The following is a 19054-nucleotide window of genomic DNA, read 5'->3' on the forward strand; positions in this document are numbered from 1 at the left end:
AAGGCAGTGGAGAAACGACTGAAATGGGAAATCTAGGGTAACAGTGCTGGATTTAATAGAATCACACAACTGCTTCATTGAAAACAACCTTAAATATATGTTCACCTTGTTCTAGGCAGTAGCTGTGTTCCTAAAAAGCACGTTTATAATTATACATGAAATCTCTTCCCCAGTGATCTTTGGCCACAAAATTTTCTTGTCTTTATAATGTAAGAAATACTCTTAAAGCCAAATATTCGGTTCAAGGTACATACGTATTGTGCAGTTGTAAATATGCATTTCATTCTTCACAATTCCTGTAAGAAATACTAGTCAAAAGGGTAAAATCAGCAAATTTAAAACACTGCACTGCTAATTCCCATCCCAGCAGTCACTTTTGCTCTGCTAAACTCAAAGCAGTAACTGGAGGAGCTCTGTGGAAACACTTCCTCAAAAACACCCCCAGAGCTGTTCCAGAATGCACGGCTGAAGCGCAGAGGCTCCCCACTTCCCAGGCCTCACTTAAGTGTTTTTCATTCTGAAACCTGAATACATTGACCTGTGGGAACACTGGCCTCAGCTCAGGTAACATGCAGACTGACGTCATGGCTGCCTCTGGCAGACGAGCCCCAGTCCATTCCTGGAGCTGGAGATGAACGTCAGGGTCACAGTCTGCCATGAAGCCAGTGCCCTGGCCTGGATCCTCTCTAATGTGGAACACAGGTCCGACCCTCTTCAGCTCAACCTCACCTAACAGACCAGCTTGGCCACTAGCTTCTCAGACGTCTGTGAAGACAGGACACGAGCTATAGGTGGCACGTTTTGGTCAGTAGTATCTTCTCCCCTGGCACAGAGAACTCATTCCTTTGGATCTGTAGGTGGAGAGCTGATCACAGTTTCCGCACTGATACACCAGGGGGCCTAGTGATTAGGGAGCATTTCTTGTTAGAGTGAGGCCCTCTCCATTTAGATGAGGGGCTGGCAAACTCCGGCCTGTGGGCTAGTCTTGCAGTCCCTGCAAAGACAGGGAGGGGGCCAGCTAAATACGTTTTAAATGGAAAAAGTAAAAGAATATTTAGTGACACATGAAATCCAAATTTCAGTGTCCATAAGTAAAACTTTATTGGAAAGCCGCCATACTGATTCATTTATATATTTAAGGCTGTTTTTGTGCTATGATGACTCAGTTCAGGAGCTGTGACCGCCTGGGTACTTCTTTGGCCCTCTATAGAAAAAAAGTTTGTCAACTGCTACCAAGGCCAGCTCCATCATTTTATAGGTAAGAGAACTTCAGTCTGCACAGATTATATGATGCATCGAAATCATACAGCTAGAGCTAGTAGCTACTGACCGTGAACTCAGGCTGTTCCTTCCATTTGCCAAACCTGAGACCTTCTCTTCAGCTGACTAGCCCTCCCTGCGCCATCTTTTCTCCTGACTCCCACCCCTTACCTAGGAGCCCCTCCTTCAGCATTCACAGACCATCACAACACAGATACTGTAAGTTCTTTTAGTAATTCACCAGCTACATCAACCGTCAGGGGGCTGCCCTCCAGGAGCAGAGGAGGAGGGCTGCCTGGCTCAGTGCTTCATACTCCAGGTTGGCCAGAAATAACATCTTCATTTTCGTTTCCACACAGTTCTTCTCTGTAAGCCTATTGGCCAGCAAGGTGGCAGCCGATTGTTGGAGGAGCCAGCCAATCATCTTGTCTAGTTTCAGGTTCTTCAGGGCTAGAGTATGTTCACCCCAGAGGCTTAAATGAAGCACGTTAGCAGCCACCCGGGCAGATGGTCTCTGTAACAGGAAGGGGAGCTGATGCTTGCACGTCTGTGAGAAAGTATTCACCCGCAACCCGCCTGGTTAATGCACCCTCATTTCAGGGTCTTTCCTTGTCTGGCCCCAAGCAAATTCTTCTCCACCCTTCTCTCCCCTACAGTACCCTGCACTCACCTAACATACTGGCTGACCTCTACCCATGCTCCAGGCCTTTCCATGGGTATGCACTTGCCAGGGGACAGTTTGCTAGGACAGCCTCCCCATCCTGGAAGGTGCAGGAAGCTGCCGCCCGTGTTTGAGCACTGTCTGCGGTGAGGGGACTTGTCTCATGACTTAGTGACGGGCAGCAGCGAGCAGCTCCTGTGATGACGACAGCCTGCTGCGCTCGGTTGAGATGTGCGGCCAATAGTAGTACAACCCTGCTCTGTTGTGCTCTTTCCACTAAATATGCCCCTTGAACTGGACCTGCCACTGCCATTACGGTTTCAAACATGTTAGCCTTTGGAGTAATTTCAAAATGTCCTCACACCTGTCTGATCAGATCCCAGCTATTTCTTTAAGCTGTATCTTCATTAAACATTTCTTAAAAATGCATCTTTTTCCTCTGAGTGACTTTCAGCAACTAAAGCCAAGAAGAGTTGAACTGTTGGAATCCTGACTATCCTGGTGGCCAGCTCTCCTCCTCCCATTTATGTTCAAGTCTATGTTGTGTTCTCTTGAACCTGGCTTTACCTTTGTAAGACAGGCGCTGTCTAGTGCTTGCCCAAACCTGACCTTTACTCTGGAACATGAACTGAGGTTTCCATCCACATAATCCCTGCAAAACGTGGGGATGCCTCACCTTGCTGGCCTCTCGCTGGAGCAGTGACCTCACCAGCTGTCTCACATCCAGAGGCACCGACTCGGGCAGCGCTGGCAGCTGAGCTTCTTGGTAGCTGCGGCTTTCAAGGTGGGCCCTGCCCTGGCCGTAGAAAGGGTTGGGGAGCCCGAAGATTTCATAGGTGATTGCTCCCACTGCCCAGGCATCAGCCTTGCTGTAGTCAATCACTGCCCTGGGGCCAGGGCAGGCCGTGCACACCTGCTCGGAAAGCAATGGGCGAGCAGTCACGCTGCTGTGTTTCTAACCTATTCGTACTCCAGCGCAGACAGCACCTGATTCGCACACTAATCTGAATTCTGTCCCAAGGAACCCAGAACTTGAGTGAGCTGGAGGTCAGATCCAGGAGAATCTGCTTAGGCTGCCTACTTTGGCCTGACAAAACCCACAACTCCCGGGAACATCTGATAGACCAGATTATAGCAAAGAGGCAGGGAAGGGACTTCTGCCAAATTCTGGGTCAGAAAAGATGGAAGTGTTGAGTAAATGATGAGAAGCTGTGGAAGAGGTTCTGCTGATGGTGCCTGACATGCTCAGCAGGACTCACCTCAGGAGCCATCAGGCAGCCGTTTCCACCTCGGTCCACATACCAGCTGGTGAAAGGCAACTGCAGGCCGATGTGCTCGTCAGCCAGGCAGCAGCCGAAATCCGTGATCACCAGCCAGGGGCAGCCGTCTGTGGTGTGACAGGCAGAGGTAAGTGCCTGAGCCTCCCTGCCACCCTCCAAGAGGCCCTCCTATGTCTCCACTAAAGATCAAGCTATGTTGACCAAGAAGCGCAGGCCAGCACGGCCTGGACAGCTGCTCGCTCTCCAGGGAGCTGAGCAGGGCCAGCCACACGAATATGGCCGTGCCTCTAGGAAATCAAAGTCCCCAAGCGAAGAACTGGATACAATTTGGCTCGATCTAAACAGTCTATTAATTGGAGTTCTCCCAAGACCGAAGGAGCTACTTTTGATTTACTCATCAGATGGTGCCTGGCTCAAATGACCTCCAAGGGTCTTTGATTTGAACTTGAAGTTTCAAAAGAAACAGGTACATTATAGAATAGTTATTTGTAAAAGGGTTCATTCAGACTTCCTTTAAAAAGCTAGGTCCTCTAGAATTTAATTGCATATTTAGTTATTTTAAACCTTCTAGTTCAAACCTGACTAGATGTATGACTCTCCTTTACAGGACCCCAGGCAAGTGGCCATCCAGCTTTGCTTGAGTGCTTCCTGTGATGGGGAACGACTTGCCAGACACAGCTCTTACTGTTGGAGAATCCTTTCTTGTATTAAGCTAAAGTCTACCTCTCTTTCACTTTAAGGAGACTTCCATCACTGTGGTTTTTGTTCTGCAAGTGAAACGGGCAACTGAAAGGACCTTGGGAACCACTAACCATCGCTCCACAAATCCCACAGAGACAACAACCTCCATCTTGAAGGAGAGAGTACTCAGCTCTGGTGTACAGAACTACATTAAGACACAGCAACTCAGAACAGAAGCTATAAGCCAAAAAAGACCCGAAGGCTCTTAAGTGTCCAAGACCTAAAATCAACCGCACCCTGGACAGCCTGGAGGTGTGGTGGGCACCTACCTGCATCCAAATCCACAAGAATGTTGTCAGACTTCAGGTCTCTATGTGCGATGCCCTGTTGAACCAGGTGATCAACCCCTTCCAAGAGCTGCAGCGTCATGACAGTGGCGAGGCGGGGGCTCGGGGTGTTCTCGCAAAGGTACTGGCGCAGCGTACAGGGGTAGCTGGTGGAGAGAGGGCGACAGGGCCTCTGGCTACTGCGCATCAAGGAGCTCTCCTTGTTCACTCTTAGGCTGACGGCCTTTCCTCTTCTTCCTGGAACTGACTTCTTTTTTCCCCAAAGTATCCTTTCTGTTCCTACCCACCATCGTGAAATTAGGAAGAGGGGGACCTCACATGCTCAAAGTAACAGTACGGATGCTCTTTCCTTCAAGCCCCCACACGGCAATGCAGAGACAGGAGAAGGAGAACTGCTTATGGTAAGAAGGCAAACGGAAAATGGGCAACGGTCAAAGGTACTAAGAGCACTAGGTGAAAAGCCTGTTCTGATGAAGATGAGATTCTGTTTTCATGAAAAGTTGTCTTAAAGGAAAACTGCTCTTTAGGGCAGACAGATGCCCTCGGCATGGCCTCGTCTCCCAGAGGGTGAGGCGCCTCTTCCCTGCAACCCCAGGCTCCTGGTGCGCAGAGCCAGGGACCAGCTCCCACACGCTCCAGGTCCTGCCACACCCCTGCCACTTACTTCTTCATAACGAGGAAGAGTGTCCGCCCATGGCCCAGGCCTCCGGGGTGAAGACGCGGGGGCAGCACGTCAGGGTAGTCGATCAGGGCCCCCGGCAGCAGCGGCACAGACGAGGTGAAGGCTCGGAAGACCCGGATGATGTTGGGGTGAGGGGCCAGCTGCTTGGGACCGCCCTTGGATTTTCTATTTCAGCCAAGTGGGACACATGTGAGGCCAGTAGCTGATACGACACTTGGAAAGATAATAATCTAAGGCCACAATTAATACTGACATTCATTTATCCACCCATTTATATCAAATATTTACTGTAGGTCTGCTATGTGCTGGGTGCAGAGCCTGGTGCTGGAGGGAAAAAACCCGCAATGACAACTCATCACATCTGAGTCCCACGTGGCAGAGCCCAGGGTCAGACCGGGAGTCTGACTGCCCACAACTAAATTCTAGATTCTAAGTCCTTGGCCAGGTTACTGCTCTGGGCTCAGTCTCAAGTGCAGAAGGGCAATAAGGTAGGAACATGCCTCATAAGGTCGCTAGTACTTGTAAAGGAACTGGAATCGTCCTAATTCCAAGTTCTGGCATTAACACTTGGCACGGAGTACAATCTCACTAAACCTGGGCTGAGGGAGTGAATGGATACAGATGCAGTTCACAGCGGAGATGTCCTCTGCTGGCCTGCCCACACCTCCTCCTCCTCCAGGAGCCCCACACCCATGCCCGCTTGGGCACAGTGGCCATGCTTGGGACTGAGTGACCGCTTGTTGTGTACCTGGACCAGAGCAGGTGGGGCTCAGGGTGGGCATCTGACCCGAGGGCAATGAGCCTGCAGTCACGCCTGAGACCCCAGCAGTGGCAGGAAAAGGGGAGGGGCTCCTGTTAGTCTCTCCGAGGAGACTGTGAGTGTAGAAGAGTGGTGGCACCTGGGCCGTCAGCAATGGGGCTGAAGGTGAAAGGACGTCCTGAGGCCTGCCTGGGGCTGCAGGAAGCCAGGGTAGAGCCGTGGGTAGGAAGTAAGGACGCTGGGAGGCAGAGAGAGGAGGACAGAGCAGAAGCCCAGAGACATCGAGACAACAGAGAGCTCAATGCCCGCCCTGTCCTTGGAGCTGCCTCAGTTCCAAGCTCTGTAAGCCAGTCCCCGTGTGGCTTTCTATAGCTCCTTGATCCGCCCAGTGCGCCCCTGTTCTGTGTGACCCAAAGAGTCAAAGCATCGTTCCCAGCCTGAGGCACCAGGGCCAGTGGGAGAATCAGGACTGCAGCACAAGGCTGTCCGTGGCACAGGGAGGAGGCAACGCCCGGCCGTCAGGGAGCCTGGAGGAAGCACGTGGCTGTGCTGGGGACACGTGTGTGGGTCTGAACAGAGACCTAGAACAGGACAGGAGGCTGGGGCATGGGGACAGCCCGAGTGTAACTAACTGCAGGGACAGAAGAGAGTCCTGGAGGAGCCTGGTGCCTCTGGGGAGGGTATATGAACACAGCAAGGGGGAGCGAGGGAGTCATCAGGGCAAGGTCAGGAGTCAGATGGGAGAAGCAGCCGCAGGAGCAGATCGCAAAGGGCCAAGCCTGAGGTCCCGAGATGAGCGGCGGGCAGGAAGCAGTACACCCAGGGTGCTCTTGGGGAGAGCCCCTCTCCTGAGACAGGGCTGAGGTAACAGAGGCCCTGCCGTGCTCAGCTAACCATTCGGCAGACCTGCACTGAGCTGTGGGCATGCACAGGGGACAGACAGGGCTTACAGAGCAGCCAGAGAGATGATGAATGAACACACAAAGATACCTATGATTTAAGGACAGATGGAGATACACGCTATGGAAAAACTAAAGCAAGGTGAAGGACTGGAGCGGGGCAGGGACTACAGACGGGACAGCGGGGAAATCACAGTGCTGGCTCCCGGCTGCACAGCAGAGCGACGTCAGCTGCTGACGCTCCCACACAAAAGGAGGCCGCAGAGATAACTTCAGCCCCTACAGAGCAGCTGACACCCACCCTTCCCTAAAAAGGGGTCAGGAGAAGAGGAGGACACTGCTAAGCCCACCGCGCAGCTGCCTCGCAGGCCTGCACTGACCTCAGTCATACTGGGGCCCCCTGAGCCCTGGAAGGGTTTCCACGTCTATTTCCTTAAGTCCCCATTTTTACCTTCCTACTTCTCATGGAAAGTGACCTACAAACCAACCCTCTAATAAGTCACTAAAAACGCAGCAGGCCACCTCTTCCTGGTGGCCTACAAATACTAAAGTGAGCACAGCGCCTCCTCCGCCACCAGCTCAAGCTTAACCTTCAGCGCCCTGCGCGCAGGCTGCTGTCCCCACCACCTGCCTTCCCGCTGCAGGGAGAGCCTCCTGTCCTACCTCTTTGCTGGGCTAATGCCTGTGCATCTTTCAAAAGGCAGAACAAGCTGCCCCTTCAAGAGGCCTTTCTGAATGCCCCCTGCAACACGCACACCGCCCCTGCCTCTGCACTCCCTCAGCCCCGAGCAAGTGCTATTCTAGCACCTTCCGCACGGGACTCTGCTCCCGACTTCTCTGCCACATGGAGGACTCTTGGGGATCAGGCCCCCCCTTTAAAATCTCTTGGCATCATGAGGTCACTGCAGCTATTAGTGAAGTGAGTGCTACCTCTGCTGGGGACGGAGTTCAGTTTGCACAGAAAGGTGGCGTTCTACCTGGGTATTACTTAGGAATCAGAAATCAGAATCAATAGTTTTGAACTGGGTGTTTTTAGACAGCCTTCTCTCCCTGCTCCAGCGTGAACCAGCCACCTGCATCTTCAGTTGTAACCAGACCATCTACAATCTTTTCCAATTATCTACTAACTGAAAATCCATCACAGACTGCATCAGTCAGTAAGTGTTTACCACCTACTGCACATCATGTCAGACCCCGTGCTGAGTGCCGATTTTGCTCTGTGTGGAGGGCAGGCAGGTGGGCGCTTACCTGTGAATGACAGCTCCATACTCCCCGGCCAAGGCCACTCGACTGGCTGGGACGAGTTCCTGGCTCATTGTGCTAAAGATGGCTTCGCTGGACGAGCCCGCCTGGAACACATCCGTAACAGATCCATGGTTACACGGGCCTACACAAGCCCAGGCCCTCCTTGTAATGTGGACCAGGACAGCTACTGCTTAAAATTGCCTTTGACCTTCAAGACAAGGTAAGGTCTCCGAAGTGGCAAGCCAACAGTAGTTTCTCCCAGGAGAGAGGGGGCAGAGGCGCCATCCATGCCAGCTCAGAGGATGCTTCCCACACCTCAAATTCCCACCAGCTCAGGTGCCCAGGGCAGGAAGAGATGTCAGGATGATCATGGAATGGGACCCTCTTCCTGCCATGGATGCCTCGGTCACCACCAGGCTCGAAACTGACCATTAAAGATTCACCCTGAGGCTCCCTCAAGCAGAGAGGCCGAGCCTGACAAGCCCACCAAACCTGTGCTGGATCACAGAACAGCCTTCCCCATCACCAAGTGAAAAACAGAAAACGAAAAGCACCTTATTTTCCTCGTTGAATTATGAATGGCAGTTAGGACTTATGAAACCTGCTAAGAATCTGGCAAGAATCCTCTAAGAACAAGTCTTTCATGAATGCACTTACTGCCACGCCCCAACCAGCGGAAGCTTTGATGCTAAGACTGGATGTTTCCCAGGGAAAGGAGTTGGCTACTTGCTAGCTATTAACCCAGCTGGGAAGTGCAACAGTTTAATAGCCTTCATTCCCACAATGAAGACCATGGAAAACCACTCTTCCATGTCCAGCATGAGCTGCACGGCTGTGTCCCACCTTAGCCTTGGACAGATGATCTGGGCAGGAGAAGACACCACCAGGTCTTGATGAATTTCCTAACTACCCCATCCCCACCCCAATCTAATGGCAAGGTAAAGAAATTACTGTATGTGGACAGAAATCTTTGTTTTCAGGAAGAAAAAATATTCAATTTTCCAAAGTACTGAGCTCTGCAAGAGCTGAGCAGGGAGGTGACAAGCCGGCCTTTGGCCTGGAGGTGAGGTGGAAGGTGAATTCAGAGGAAGGAGTGTGACTGGCACTACCCTGTGAGACAGGTCAGGGAGAGAGGACGGTGCTAACTGCAGACCCGAAATAACTGGTCAGCCCGGACACTCCAGGCACTGGTGACTGGGCGCCGCCTGGGGCTTGTTAGAAAGCTGGCATCTCAGGCTCCACCCCACACCTGCTGGTCAGAATCTGCCTCTTAACCTTATCCCCAGGTGATTGGTGGACACGTTACAATTTGAGACATGCTGCTTCAGACTCTTGAGTGAGAAGGTGAGGCACCTGTACTGTGGAGAATCTGTGTCGTTTCCTATTTACCTCCTGGGAGGAAGTGCCGTCAGGCCCCCCAGATCGGCATTTTGAGAAATGCCAGCTTCATCCTTACCGAGATGTTCCACATCATCTTGATGGCCAAGGGGAAGGTGGGGGCCCGTGGTGCCTGCTCCTCCTCTTCTCCTCGTGGAATGATCTCTGGGCTGCTCCCTGGAAGAAGCCTGATACTCTTCACCACCTCCAGGTTCTGGGGCAACACAGGCATGGTGGCTTCATAGACGGCAGCGCTGCAGCCCTTGCCAATGGACTGGCCTATCAGATACTCCTCCAGCCGGAAACCCTGCCAGCGTCTAGTGTCCAGTGGGTCAGGGAGCAGCTTGTTTTTCTGGGTGAAAATTGCCTGTGAAGAAGAAAGCAGGCACTGTGAACTGGGAGCCCAGCAAGGCTTCAGTGAAGGGAAACGGGAGATGGGGAGGTACAGCGAGGCAAGGCTTCACCTCGACAGGCGGCTCCTGGATGGCTACCAGGAGCACGTGGTCAGCAGCCACCCCTCCACTTGTGAATGATATCAGGCTGCTTCTGCAAGCAAGGGGGTGAGATCAGGAGGCTCCCTGGAGCTAAGTCATCAAGTCCTGTTGTTGGGCTGCACCCCGCAGGCCTGCAAGCCTTGTAGTTACCCAGCCTTGAGACTGAGGAAAGAGCCTGGACAGGGACAGAGACATCAACGGTGTGCTGGGTAGGGGATCTGACAAGTCTGCAGCAGAAGGTCCTGGAGAGACGCCCCACCGTGTACGGCAGACAGGACATGGCAGCAATCTGCTACCCAGCGGAGGAGGCTACCATTTATAGGGGGAAAACTGACGTCATGTGGGCTCACTCAGTCACCAGGGAAACCAGCGGCTGGAGCACATCCCCCACAGCCCCTCAGGTTAACCACCATCATGAGGGCAGATGTTTCCCTTGAATAAACTAGCAGGTGGAGCCCTCTGGCCTAAGGATTAGAATAATCTCTAGCTGGGGCAGGGGGCAAACACGTTCATGTGAGTAGGATGTAGCTGAAGCAGGGGCTGGCAAGCAGGAGAGGTACGAAGAGTGAGAACGGCCACCTTGAGGCCTGACCATATCCACTCCTACGTACCCTGCATGACTCTGCCAATCTGGGTCCACCCCTCTTCTGTGATACCCCTGGGGTCAGGTAGGTAGAGGTGCACTGCAGCCAAAAAATACCACAAATGCAATGCAGACAAGAGCAGCTAAAGAGATCCAGAGTCCCAGAGGTGAGCAAACTTTGGAGCCAGGTGTTTATCAGGTCAGTTGTTCATGGAAGTCCAGAGGAGGACAACAGCATCTCACTGTGGACCCAGAACTCAAGACTCATTTCACAGTGAGGCCACTGTTGTCACCCAGTCCCCAGATTCCCTCCGCTGAGGCCAGGGATGAAATGTAAGACGTTTAACAGGCGCAACAAAGGGAAGATCATGACCATTAAGCAAAATACAAGCAGCAACAGCATTCTGAGACCCCCCCCCCCACCTGTGGTCTTTGTCCCGGCCTGCAGTACCGTACCCCTGTGCAGCCTCAGTCCCCACAGCGGGTGCCGAATACTGGAGAAGCAGGTATGAGACCACAGGACAGGTACAGTGGTGCCTTTCTCCAGTAGGAAGCCCGGATTGATTACCTGAGTACTCTCAGGTGGGGCCGAGTAGAAGACAGGTGAAATCTGTACATCCCTTTCTACTCCCGTTCCCCACGGCGCGGCAAACCCAGACGGCGGGGGACTTACCTGCCAGTTTACAGTGTGTTCCCTGGGGGTGGGTCCTGTGGCAAGGGCAAAAGTGAGTTACTGTCCTGAATGACAGTTGGCGACGTTCCTTCAGTGGTCAACAGTTGAACCTATTTGGTGTTGACTGGTTGCCTCTGGGCTAACCTGGGGTATGGGCCTGGGATGACTGCTCCTGGGCTGTTCAGTTATAATTCAAAGGGCTTGAGTTGGTCTCCTCATCCACGTTGAGAGAGCGGGTTTCCCATCCCAACTGCTGTCTAAGCAGTCCACTCGTCCTCTCCGTTAGCCCGGCAGCACTGGGGCTGTAAGGCAGGTGGAAATGCTGGTGTATGTCATTCTCTTTGGTCTGTTCCTGAACTTCATGGCTGGTAGAGTGATTTTGCTACGTTGCCTGACAACTCGGGTGGACCTTTTGTAATGCCTCCCACCTGCTGTAACACACTGTAGATGGCAGACAGCTGCCATTCCGCCACACTGCATCACTGCTCTGCCCACTTTCAGAGCTGGGACCAGAAGCCCGAGGGTACGCTTTTATTATTTTGCCATTGCCACAGGCCCAGCCAAGCTTTTCTGGGTAACTGGACACGTCCAATTAATAAGCCTTCCCTGAGTTAATAACCCTAAAGCCTGTGTCTGTAATTGTTTAGAGGTGGTGGGTCGATGATAGGCTTTTGTAGATAATCCAGGTCCTTGCATTTTGTCTGTATTCATCAGCCAACCCCCAGCCATCAGATGAACCATGAGCACAAGGCTGCTATTTTTAAGCTGGAAAGAGACTCCGAGGTTAACAGGATATCATCAGTAGAATGGAAGAGAAAGACATCTCTCATGTAGACAGCTGCAGCAGGGCCCACATGCTGGTGGACGGCCGCCTCAGGATCACCCCAACTTTCTGTTTCCCGTCCTGTTTCCCAACATCTCGGCACTCACAGGAGTTTCCTCGGCCTCCTGGCTGGCTCACCAATTGTTGGGCTGCACCCCACAGGCCTGCAAGCCTTGTAGTTACCCAGCCTTGAGACTGAGGAAAGAGCCTGGACAGTGACAGAGACATCAACGGTGTGCTGGGTAGGGGATCTGACAAGTCTGCAGCAGAAGGTCCTGGAGAGACGCCCCACCGTGTACGGCAGACAGGACATGGCAGCAATCTGCTACCCAGCGGAGGAGGCTACCATTTATAGGGGGAAAACTGACGTCATGTGGGCTCACTCAGTCACCAGGGAAACCAGCGGCTGGAGCACATCCCCCACAGCCCCTCAGGTTAACCACCATCATGAGGGCAGATGTTTCCCTTGAATAAACTAGCAGGTGGAGCCCTCTGGCCTAAGGATTAGAATAATCTCTAGCTGGGGCAGGGGGCAAACACGTTCATGTGAGTAGGATGTAGCTGAAGCAGGGGCTGGTGGAGCAGGAGCGGTAGAGAGAGCAAGAGAATGGCCATCTTGAGGCCTGACCATACACCTGTCTTCCTGTCTCTACCACTTATGAATCTGGTGGGCCGTTCTGTTTTCAGAAATGAAACAAGAAGAGTTCTGATGGAAATGCAGGTGTTGTGGGGATGCACTGGGAAAGAGGCCATTTCCCCAAAACTGGCCTACTTCAGGCAGATGACATCATTTCTCCAGTCGCCCAAATTCCGCCTTCCTCCTCAAATCCACTCTCATGTGCGGGTCCCTCCCTTTCCACAGTTGGTCGCTGACCTCTAGACTTTCCCACTCTCACGCCATCCCTTCACCAGCTTCTGAGCCCAATGAAACCACATTGCTTTCACGTGTCACGCTTCTGTTCAAGAATCTGACTGAAAGGTTACTCAGCACCTTGTCCTGCTACTTCCTACACCTGAAAATTGTTCTGTGGGCTGGTCTGCGCCCTGCCGGTACTTGTCTCTCACATGCCCCTCCCTGAACCTTTGCTCACACTGTTTCCCCCACCCCCTTCTGTTGTCTTTGCTCTGCCTACTCATCCCTACTCATCCAGCAAGCCCCAACTCAAGCTCCTGCTTCAGCTATAACCAGCCCTGACAGCCCAGCCCATAGCAAGCTTTCCTTCTGGAGGATTCCTAAAGCACTTACAATCTATAGGCTAATACACCTTGCGTGACAACTTTTAAAAGAACGAAAGCCTGTTCTGCCTTGCCGACTAGCTTCTAAAAATTCCATGGAGTGGAAGCAATATCTTAGGGTAATCCTTTATCAACCATAGTTTTGAGAATGAGAGAATTCTTTTAAACTTATTATTTTGAAATAAATATAGACTCACATGAAGCTGCCAAAAAAAAAAAAGTACAAAGTGTCCTGTGTATCCTTCACCCAGTTTCCTGTGATGTGACATCTTATGAAGCACTAGTACAATATCAAGCCCAGGAAAGTGACAATGTACACTGCTGTTAACTAGACTACAGATCTTAATCAGTTTTCACCATCTTTTTAAACTTGCATTCATTCGTGTGTGTGTGTGTTAGCCATATGTGATTTTATCCCATGTACAGATTTCGTGCAATCCCCACCACAATCAGGATATAAACTTTCCCGTCACCACAAAGGAAGTCCTCTGTGTCACCTGTCTGTATCTGCACCACCCTCGCCCTGTCCCTGGCAACCACTGCCCTGTTCTCCATCTCCAGGGTTTGGTCATTTCAAGAATGTTACATACATAGAACCACACAGGATGTACCCTTTTGGATCTGACTTTTTCCACTAAGCGTAACGCCCTCGAGGTTCATTCAGGTCGCCACCTGGATCAGTGGGTGACTCCTTGCTATTGCTTAGCATCCCACTGTGTGGCTGTACGGAGTCTGTGCAACGATTCAGCCTGCAGAGGGATGTTGGGTTTCTAATATTTTGTGATTATGAGTGATGCTGCTATGACTGCTCATGTACAGGGCTTAAAAATTATTTTTAAGAATTGCAGTAAAATATATACAACAAAATTGGCCATTTTAACCGTACAGCTCTCTGGCATTTAAGTACATTCACATTGTTGTGTAACCACCACCACCACCCATCCCTAGAACGTTTTTCATCTTGTAAAACTGAAATTCTCTACCAATAAACAGTAACCCCTCATCCCTTCCCCCCAGCCCCTGGTAGCTCCCATTCACTTTCTGTCTCCATGAATCTAAACACCTCAAACCGGTGGAATCATACAGTATTTGTCTTTTTGTGACTGGCTTATTTCACTTTGCATAATATCCTCAAGTTTCCTCCATGTTGTAACATGTGTCAGAATTTCTTTTTAAGGCTGAATAAGATTCCATGGTATGTATACAGCACATTTTGCTTATTTTTTTCACCCACTGATGGACACTTGGGTTGCTTCCACCTTTTGACTATGGTGAATAATGCTGCTATGAACATAGAGTACAAATATCTGTTCAAGTCCCTGCTCTCAATTCTTTTGGATATATACCCAGAAGTGGAATTGCTGGATCATATAATAATTCTATTTTTAATTTTGGGAGGAAGTGCCATGTTGTTTTCCACTTGTGTACATGTTTCTGTGTGAACATTTTATTTCCCTGGGTAAATGCCAAAAGACTGCAGTGGCTGGGTCATACGATAAATGCATGTTTATTTTTGTAAGAAACTGCCAACTATTTTCCAGAGTGGCTGTACCATTTTATGTTCTCATCATTGGTCCAGTTTCTCTGCATCCTCACAAGCATTTGGTATTATATTTCTTTTTAAAATTTTAGCTGTTCAAATAAGAATGCAGAGATAACACATTGTATTTGTAACTTGCATTTCTCTAATGGCTAGTGATGTTAAACATCGTTTTATATGCTTCTTTGGCACCTGTACCTCCTCTGGGTGAAATATATATTCATGTCTTTTACGTATTAAAGGGTTTTTTTCCCCCAAATGCTTTCCAAATGCATCCAAAGGGAGTGGTCACTGTTCTACTCCAGGATGACGCCATATGGAATTTTAGTACTAGAGCTGCCATACCTGGTGATTTTCTTTCAAAAGAAGTCAAATGCCTGAATTTTTAAAATTAATTGGCAACTAATTAAAAACTTGGTGGGGAGCTCAGTGGTAGAGCGCCTGCTTAGCATGCAAGAAGTCCTGGGTTCAAACCCCAGACCTCCATTAAAAAATTATTTTTAACTGTTAAGACACAGGAGGGTGAAGTGTGAGAAAAGGACATGTAGATGGTAAGCTTAGGAGGGTCAACCTCCTCAGTGTTAAAAAAAAAAAAGCTCCATAATTTTAAGTAGGATTTGTTAAGTTTGCCACCCTCGGCTTCTGCCAGTTGAGCCATAGCAAAAGACAAGGACAGAGGCTGGGGACTAGGCCAGATGTCACCTGTCCCCTCGAACGGGCCAGAGCACAAACATGAGACACTCTTGTGATGCGTGACAAGAACTGGGCTGAAAACCAGGAAACATAGGAGAGACACTGCTTGGTCTTCAACCAGCTGTGTCCTTGCGCAAGTCACCCCACCTTCCATCACCCCAGCACTAAGCTGTAAAATGCACGGGCTGCATTAACCCAGTTGAGTGGTTCCAAACCCCAAGAAGAATGATCTCCCTGGAAGAGGAGGGAATTCTGCCAGCAGATGGCCTCCAGACTTGAACTCAACAATGGTTCTTCCCTGGGTCTCCAGCCTGCCTGCCCACCCTGCAGATTTTGGACTTGCCAGCCTCCAGAGATGCAGAGCCAATTCCTCCAAATAAATCTCTCTCTTTACAAACATATCCTCTTGGTTCTGTTTCTTCGGAGAAGTCTGGCTAATACCGATTTTGGCTGAATAGAAACCAAAGCTATTCCAAGCATTTAAAAAGCCTAAGAACCTCCATGTACCTAGTCACCCCTGGTAACTCTATACAAGTTAACTAAAAACCATTAGGTAGGTTTGCTGTTTTCTCTCGCTACTCTTGGTTTTTACTGCAGCTTCGGCTATGTCACTAACTAAACTGTGGAGGCAGCCTGGCTGGCCCAGTGGTTAAGAGCAGGGCTTGGCTTTGGAAAGTCAGACTTGGAGCACTGCCCTTTATTAGCTGTGTGACTTATAGCAAGTTAAAGTTATCTCACCTTTCACCTCTTTGAGTATGTTTCGTCACCCACAAACTGGGGATGACAACGACCTCAGGGATAGAAGTGTTATGATTTAGCTGACATTAAATTTTAGGAAATTTACAGAAAGTCAGTGGCCATTGTTCAACAGGGGCTATAATCAGCATATCTTCCAAAACAAGGTGTTCGAGAGAGGGGAAATAGTTAAGACAAAAGTAAGGTGCTGGCCCCACATCAGGAGATCAGTAATATCGAAAATGAGCCTTAATTGGTTATTTCCAAGGAATTTCCAGCTCTGACAGAGATAAATCTTGACCCCGGGCCCCAAATCAGTAAATGCCTCCCAACCCCGCCCTCGCCACGCCCACACCATAACCCCGCCCCCACCCAACTCAGGACCCCGCCCCCGAAGGAGCCCCGCCCCCAGCCTGATCTGTCCGGCCCCGCTCCGACCCCGGCCCGCGGCCAGCGCTCACCTGGATCTCCTGACAGGCCGAGGCCGCCCGCCTGCCCTCCGCTTGCTTCTCCTCGACAAGGCCCAGCCCCAGCCCGAAGGCCAGAAAGACAGCCCGGCCGCAAGGGCCCGCGCTGCCCCGGGCCCGCACCACGAACTGCCGCTGGAGCCGCGCGGCCAGCCCGGCCACTGACTGGCGGAAGAAGCGGTAGCGGCCGGGGAGCCCGAGCCCGAGCCTGCGCGGCTCCGTGCCGGGTCCCGCGGCCTGGCCCGGGCGCTCTCCGCGGCCCCAGCCCGCCGCGGGGCCCGGCCGCTCGGGCCGCCCCCAGCCGTAGGTCGGGCCAGGCTTGGCGGTGAAGCGAAGCAGCAGCGCTCGGCCCAGCTGCAGACCCCGGCCCAGCGCCTGTCGCACAGCCATGGTGGCGCCGCGGCCGGGTCTCCCCGGAGCCGCAGGCGGCCGGTAAGCCGGTCGCAGCAAAAACAAACTTCGGGGTCGGCGCCTCTGCGCAGGCGCGGGCGCCAGTGGGCGGGGCCGCCGCCCTGGCGGTTTCCTGGCCTGGCGTGCGAGGGCGCTGGGCGCACTCCTGCGTGGCGGGTAGATTTTGGTTCTTTTGCACCCAGGGTTTAGGGGTTTCCTGTCAGGGAGCTCTTGAATCTGAACATCGCTGGTTCTGGGCAGAATCGAGAAACAGAAAGGAAGCTAATATTTACTGAGTATCACCCACCGTGCCAGACTCTTTACATTTGCTAATTGATTTTCCCACCAATGAGATAGGAGTGTCATTTTTATGGATGAGAAAATTGAGACATAGAAAGGACAGTGACATCCGAGGTCAAATGCAGTGTCAGAGATGAGGTTAAAGCTCACGTTGTCCTGATTTGTTGCATCCTTGCTTTCCAATGCCCTTACGCTCCTCTCAACAAGCCCACATTCCCTGCGTACTTCTTAGAAACCCAAGAGAAATCTCACACAAGGGCCACATTTTTCAGATTAGTGAACAACTGAGTTCCTGGGACGTGGAGCGACTTGCCCAAAGTCACACAGCTTGTTAGTGGCAGAGCCCTGTTACCCAAAGCTGCTGTTAGGAATGGCAGGACACCAGGAGAGAGCAAGTAAAAGGCTTCACATCCCTTCCTTCCTGCTAATATGAAATTAAGGGACATGTAAATAATAGCTGTTCCTGGAGGGATCTTCAGTCATCTGAAGAGTTCTGGCCCCAGGCTTGCTTGGCCATGGAGCGGACCCCTGTCTAGGGACAGGTGGCCAACTGTTTCAGCAGTGTGTGTGTTCTGGTCTTTCCTATGGGGAGATAGCAAGGTCTTTGTCATATCCAATCATTTATTTGGGAGAGACATAAAATAGATGAATTTCTTTCCCATTTATTTATAGAGGCACCTGGAAATCAGATATTATCTTTAATTTTTTAATTGATCTCAGAGAACTTTAAATTTCAATTATGAAATGCTCCACTGACATTGTCCTTTGGAAAAAGAGAAGGACAAGAGGTTGGAGAAACTTCACACTCCAGTGACCACAGTGTGATCCATGGAAACTTGATCAGTTGGGGCAAAGGTCTCATTTAAAGTTTAAATCTACTCATCTGCTGTGTGTCATTAGCATGGCAGCTCCTCTCTTTAATGTTTACTGCGAAGGAACAAAAGGTTCTCTGAGATACTTAATATTTTAACTAAAAGAGTTTTCTTTACTCTCCTAGGAATGTAACCTTTTACCATGAGGTTTTTAATGACTACGCAGCTTGTAAGATGTATTCACTAAAGGGACATTGAATTGGTGTTTTTGAGTTAAAGAGTGCATTTGTTATCAGCTTTTGGATTTGTTCCCCTAAGCTGCAAATAAACTTGCTGGACCTTTGATGCTTAACCTACCCACCTGCAGAAATGAAATGTCCAGACTGATGTTAGTTACCCTTCCATTGTAGACTGTGCAGTTTCTTGTTCAACAGGGAGCCCTGAACTGGTTCCTTTCTCTTTCTGCAGAAAAGTCTAAATTGCTCGTGACAGGTCGGAATCCAGCACAGCATGAAGCTTGATTCTTTATCAGACTTCCGTATGGAAAGGGCAAGCAGGTGGATTTCTACACAGAGAAGCTTCCAGCAGGAATCAAAAGGTTCCATGTTCTCCCTTCTCAGGGCAGAGATCCAGCCTTACTGTGTGTGGCACAGGGGCTGCCTTTCAGAGGGTTCACAGCTTCGATTCCATCATACCTTATCTCTTCTCCTGATGGTGTCATGTCTCAGGTCTCAGGGGAATCATCCCCAGGTTCTCCAATAGCATCTTCTGTCTATTGATATCCTATGCCAGTGAATTGGAGATTTAGCATATGGTTTTCTGCCAAGATACCTGTTGATACTTCAGATTTAATATTCGGTCTGAGAGTCTCATTCATTCAGAGAACATTTATTAAACATCAACCACATACCAAGCAGGCTTTGATATGCTCATAGGCTCAGCCATAAGAACTAGAGGAGAATGGAGGGGGTTGCTGGGAAGCCACAGGATTCTTCTCTGGTATACACACTGCTCTGTGGGCATGTTGTGTCTTTATTGTACCTTTTTCCCTCCAGGTAGCAAGACTGCACAGTTTTGATAAAGTGCATAATATTCCCAAGAAGCATCATTTAACCT

At 50.6% G+C, this 19054-nt stretch overlaps 1 protein-coding gene across 1 annotated transcript; it reads right to left on the reverse strand.

Annotated features, from left to right (window-relative positions):
* Window positions 1-33: 33 nt before the first annotated feature.
* PINK1 (PTEN induced kinase 1) lies at window positions 34-16890 on the reverse strand. Its single transcript, XM_031464246.2, has 8 exons — window positions 16431-16890; window positions 9272-9559; window positions 7819-7919; window positions 4894-5076; window positions 4212-4375; window positions 3181-3308; window positions 2598-2834; window positions 34-1774 (listed from the first exon to the last, which is right to left on the reverse strand). The coding sequence occupies exons 1-8, from the start codon at window positions 16824-16826 to the stop codon at window positions 1517-1519; spliced, it is 1755 nt and encodes a 584-aa protein (XP_031320106.2). The 5' UTR covers window positions 16827-16890; the 3' UTR covers window positions 34-1516.
* Window positions 16891-19054: the final 2164 nt, after the last annotated feature.

Source organism: Camelus dromedarius, chromosome 14 (assembly GCF_036321535.1).
Source record: "Camelus dromedarius isolate mCamDro1 chromosome 14, mCamDro1.pat, whole genome shotgun sequence".
Classification (NCBI taxonomy): Eukaryota; Metazoa; Chordata; class Mammalia; order Artiodactyla; family Camelidae; genus Camelus; species Camelus dromedarius.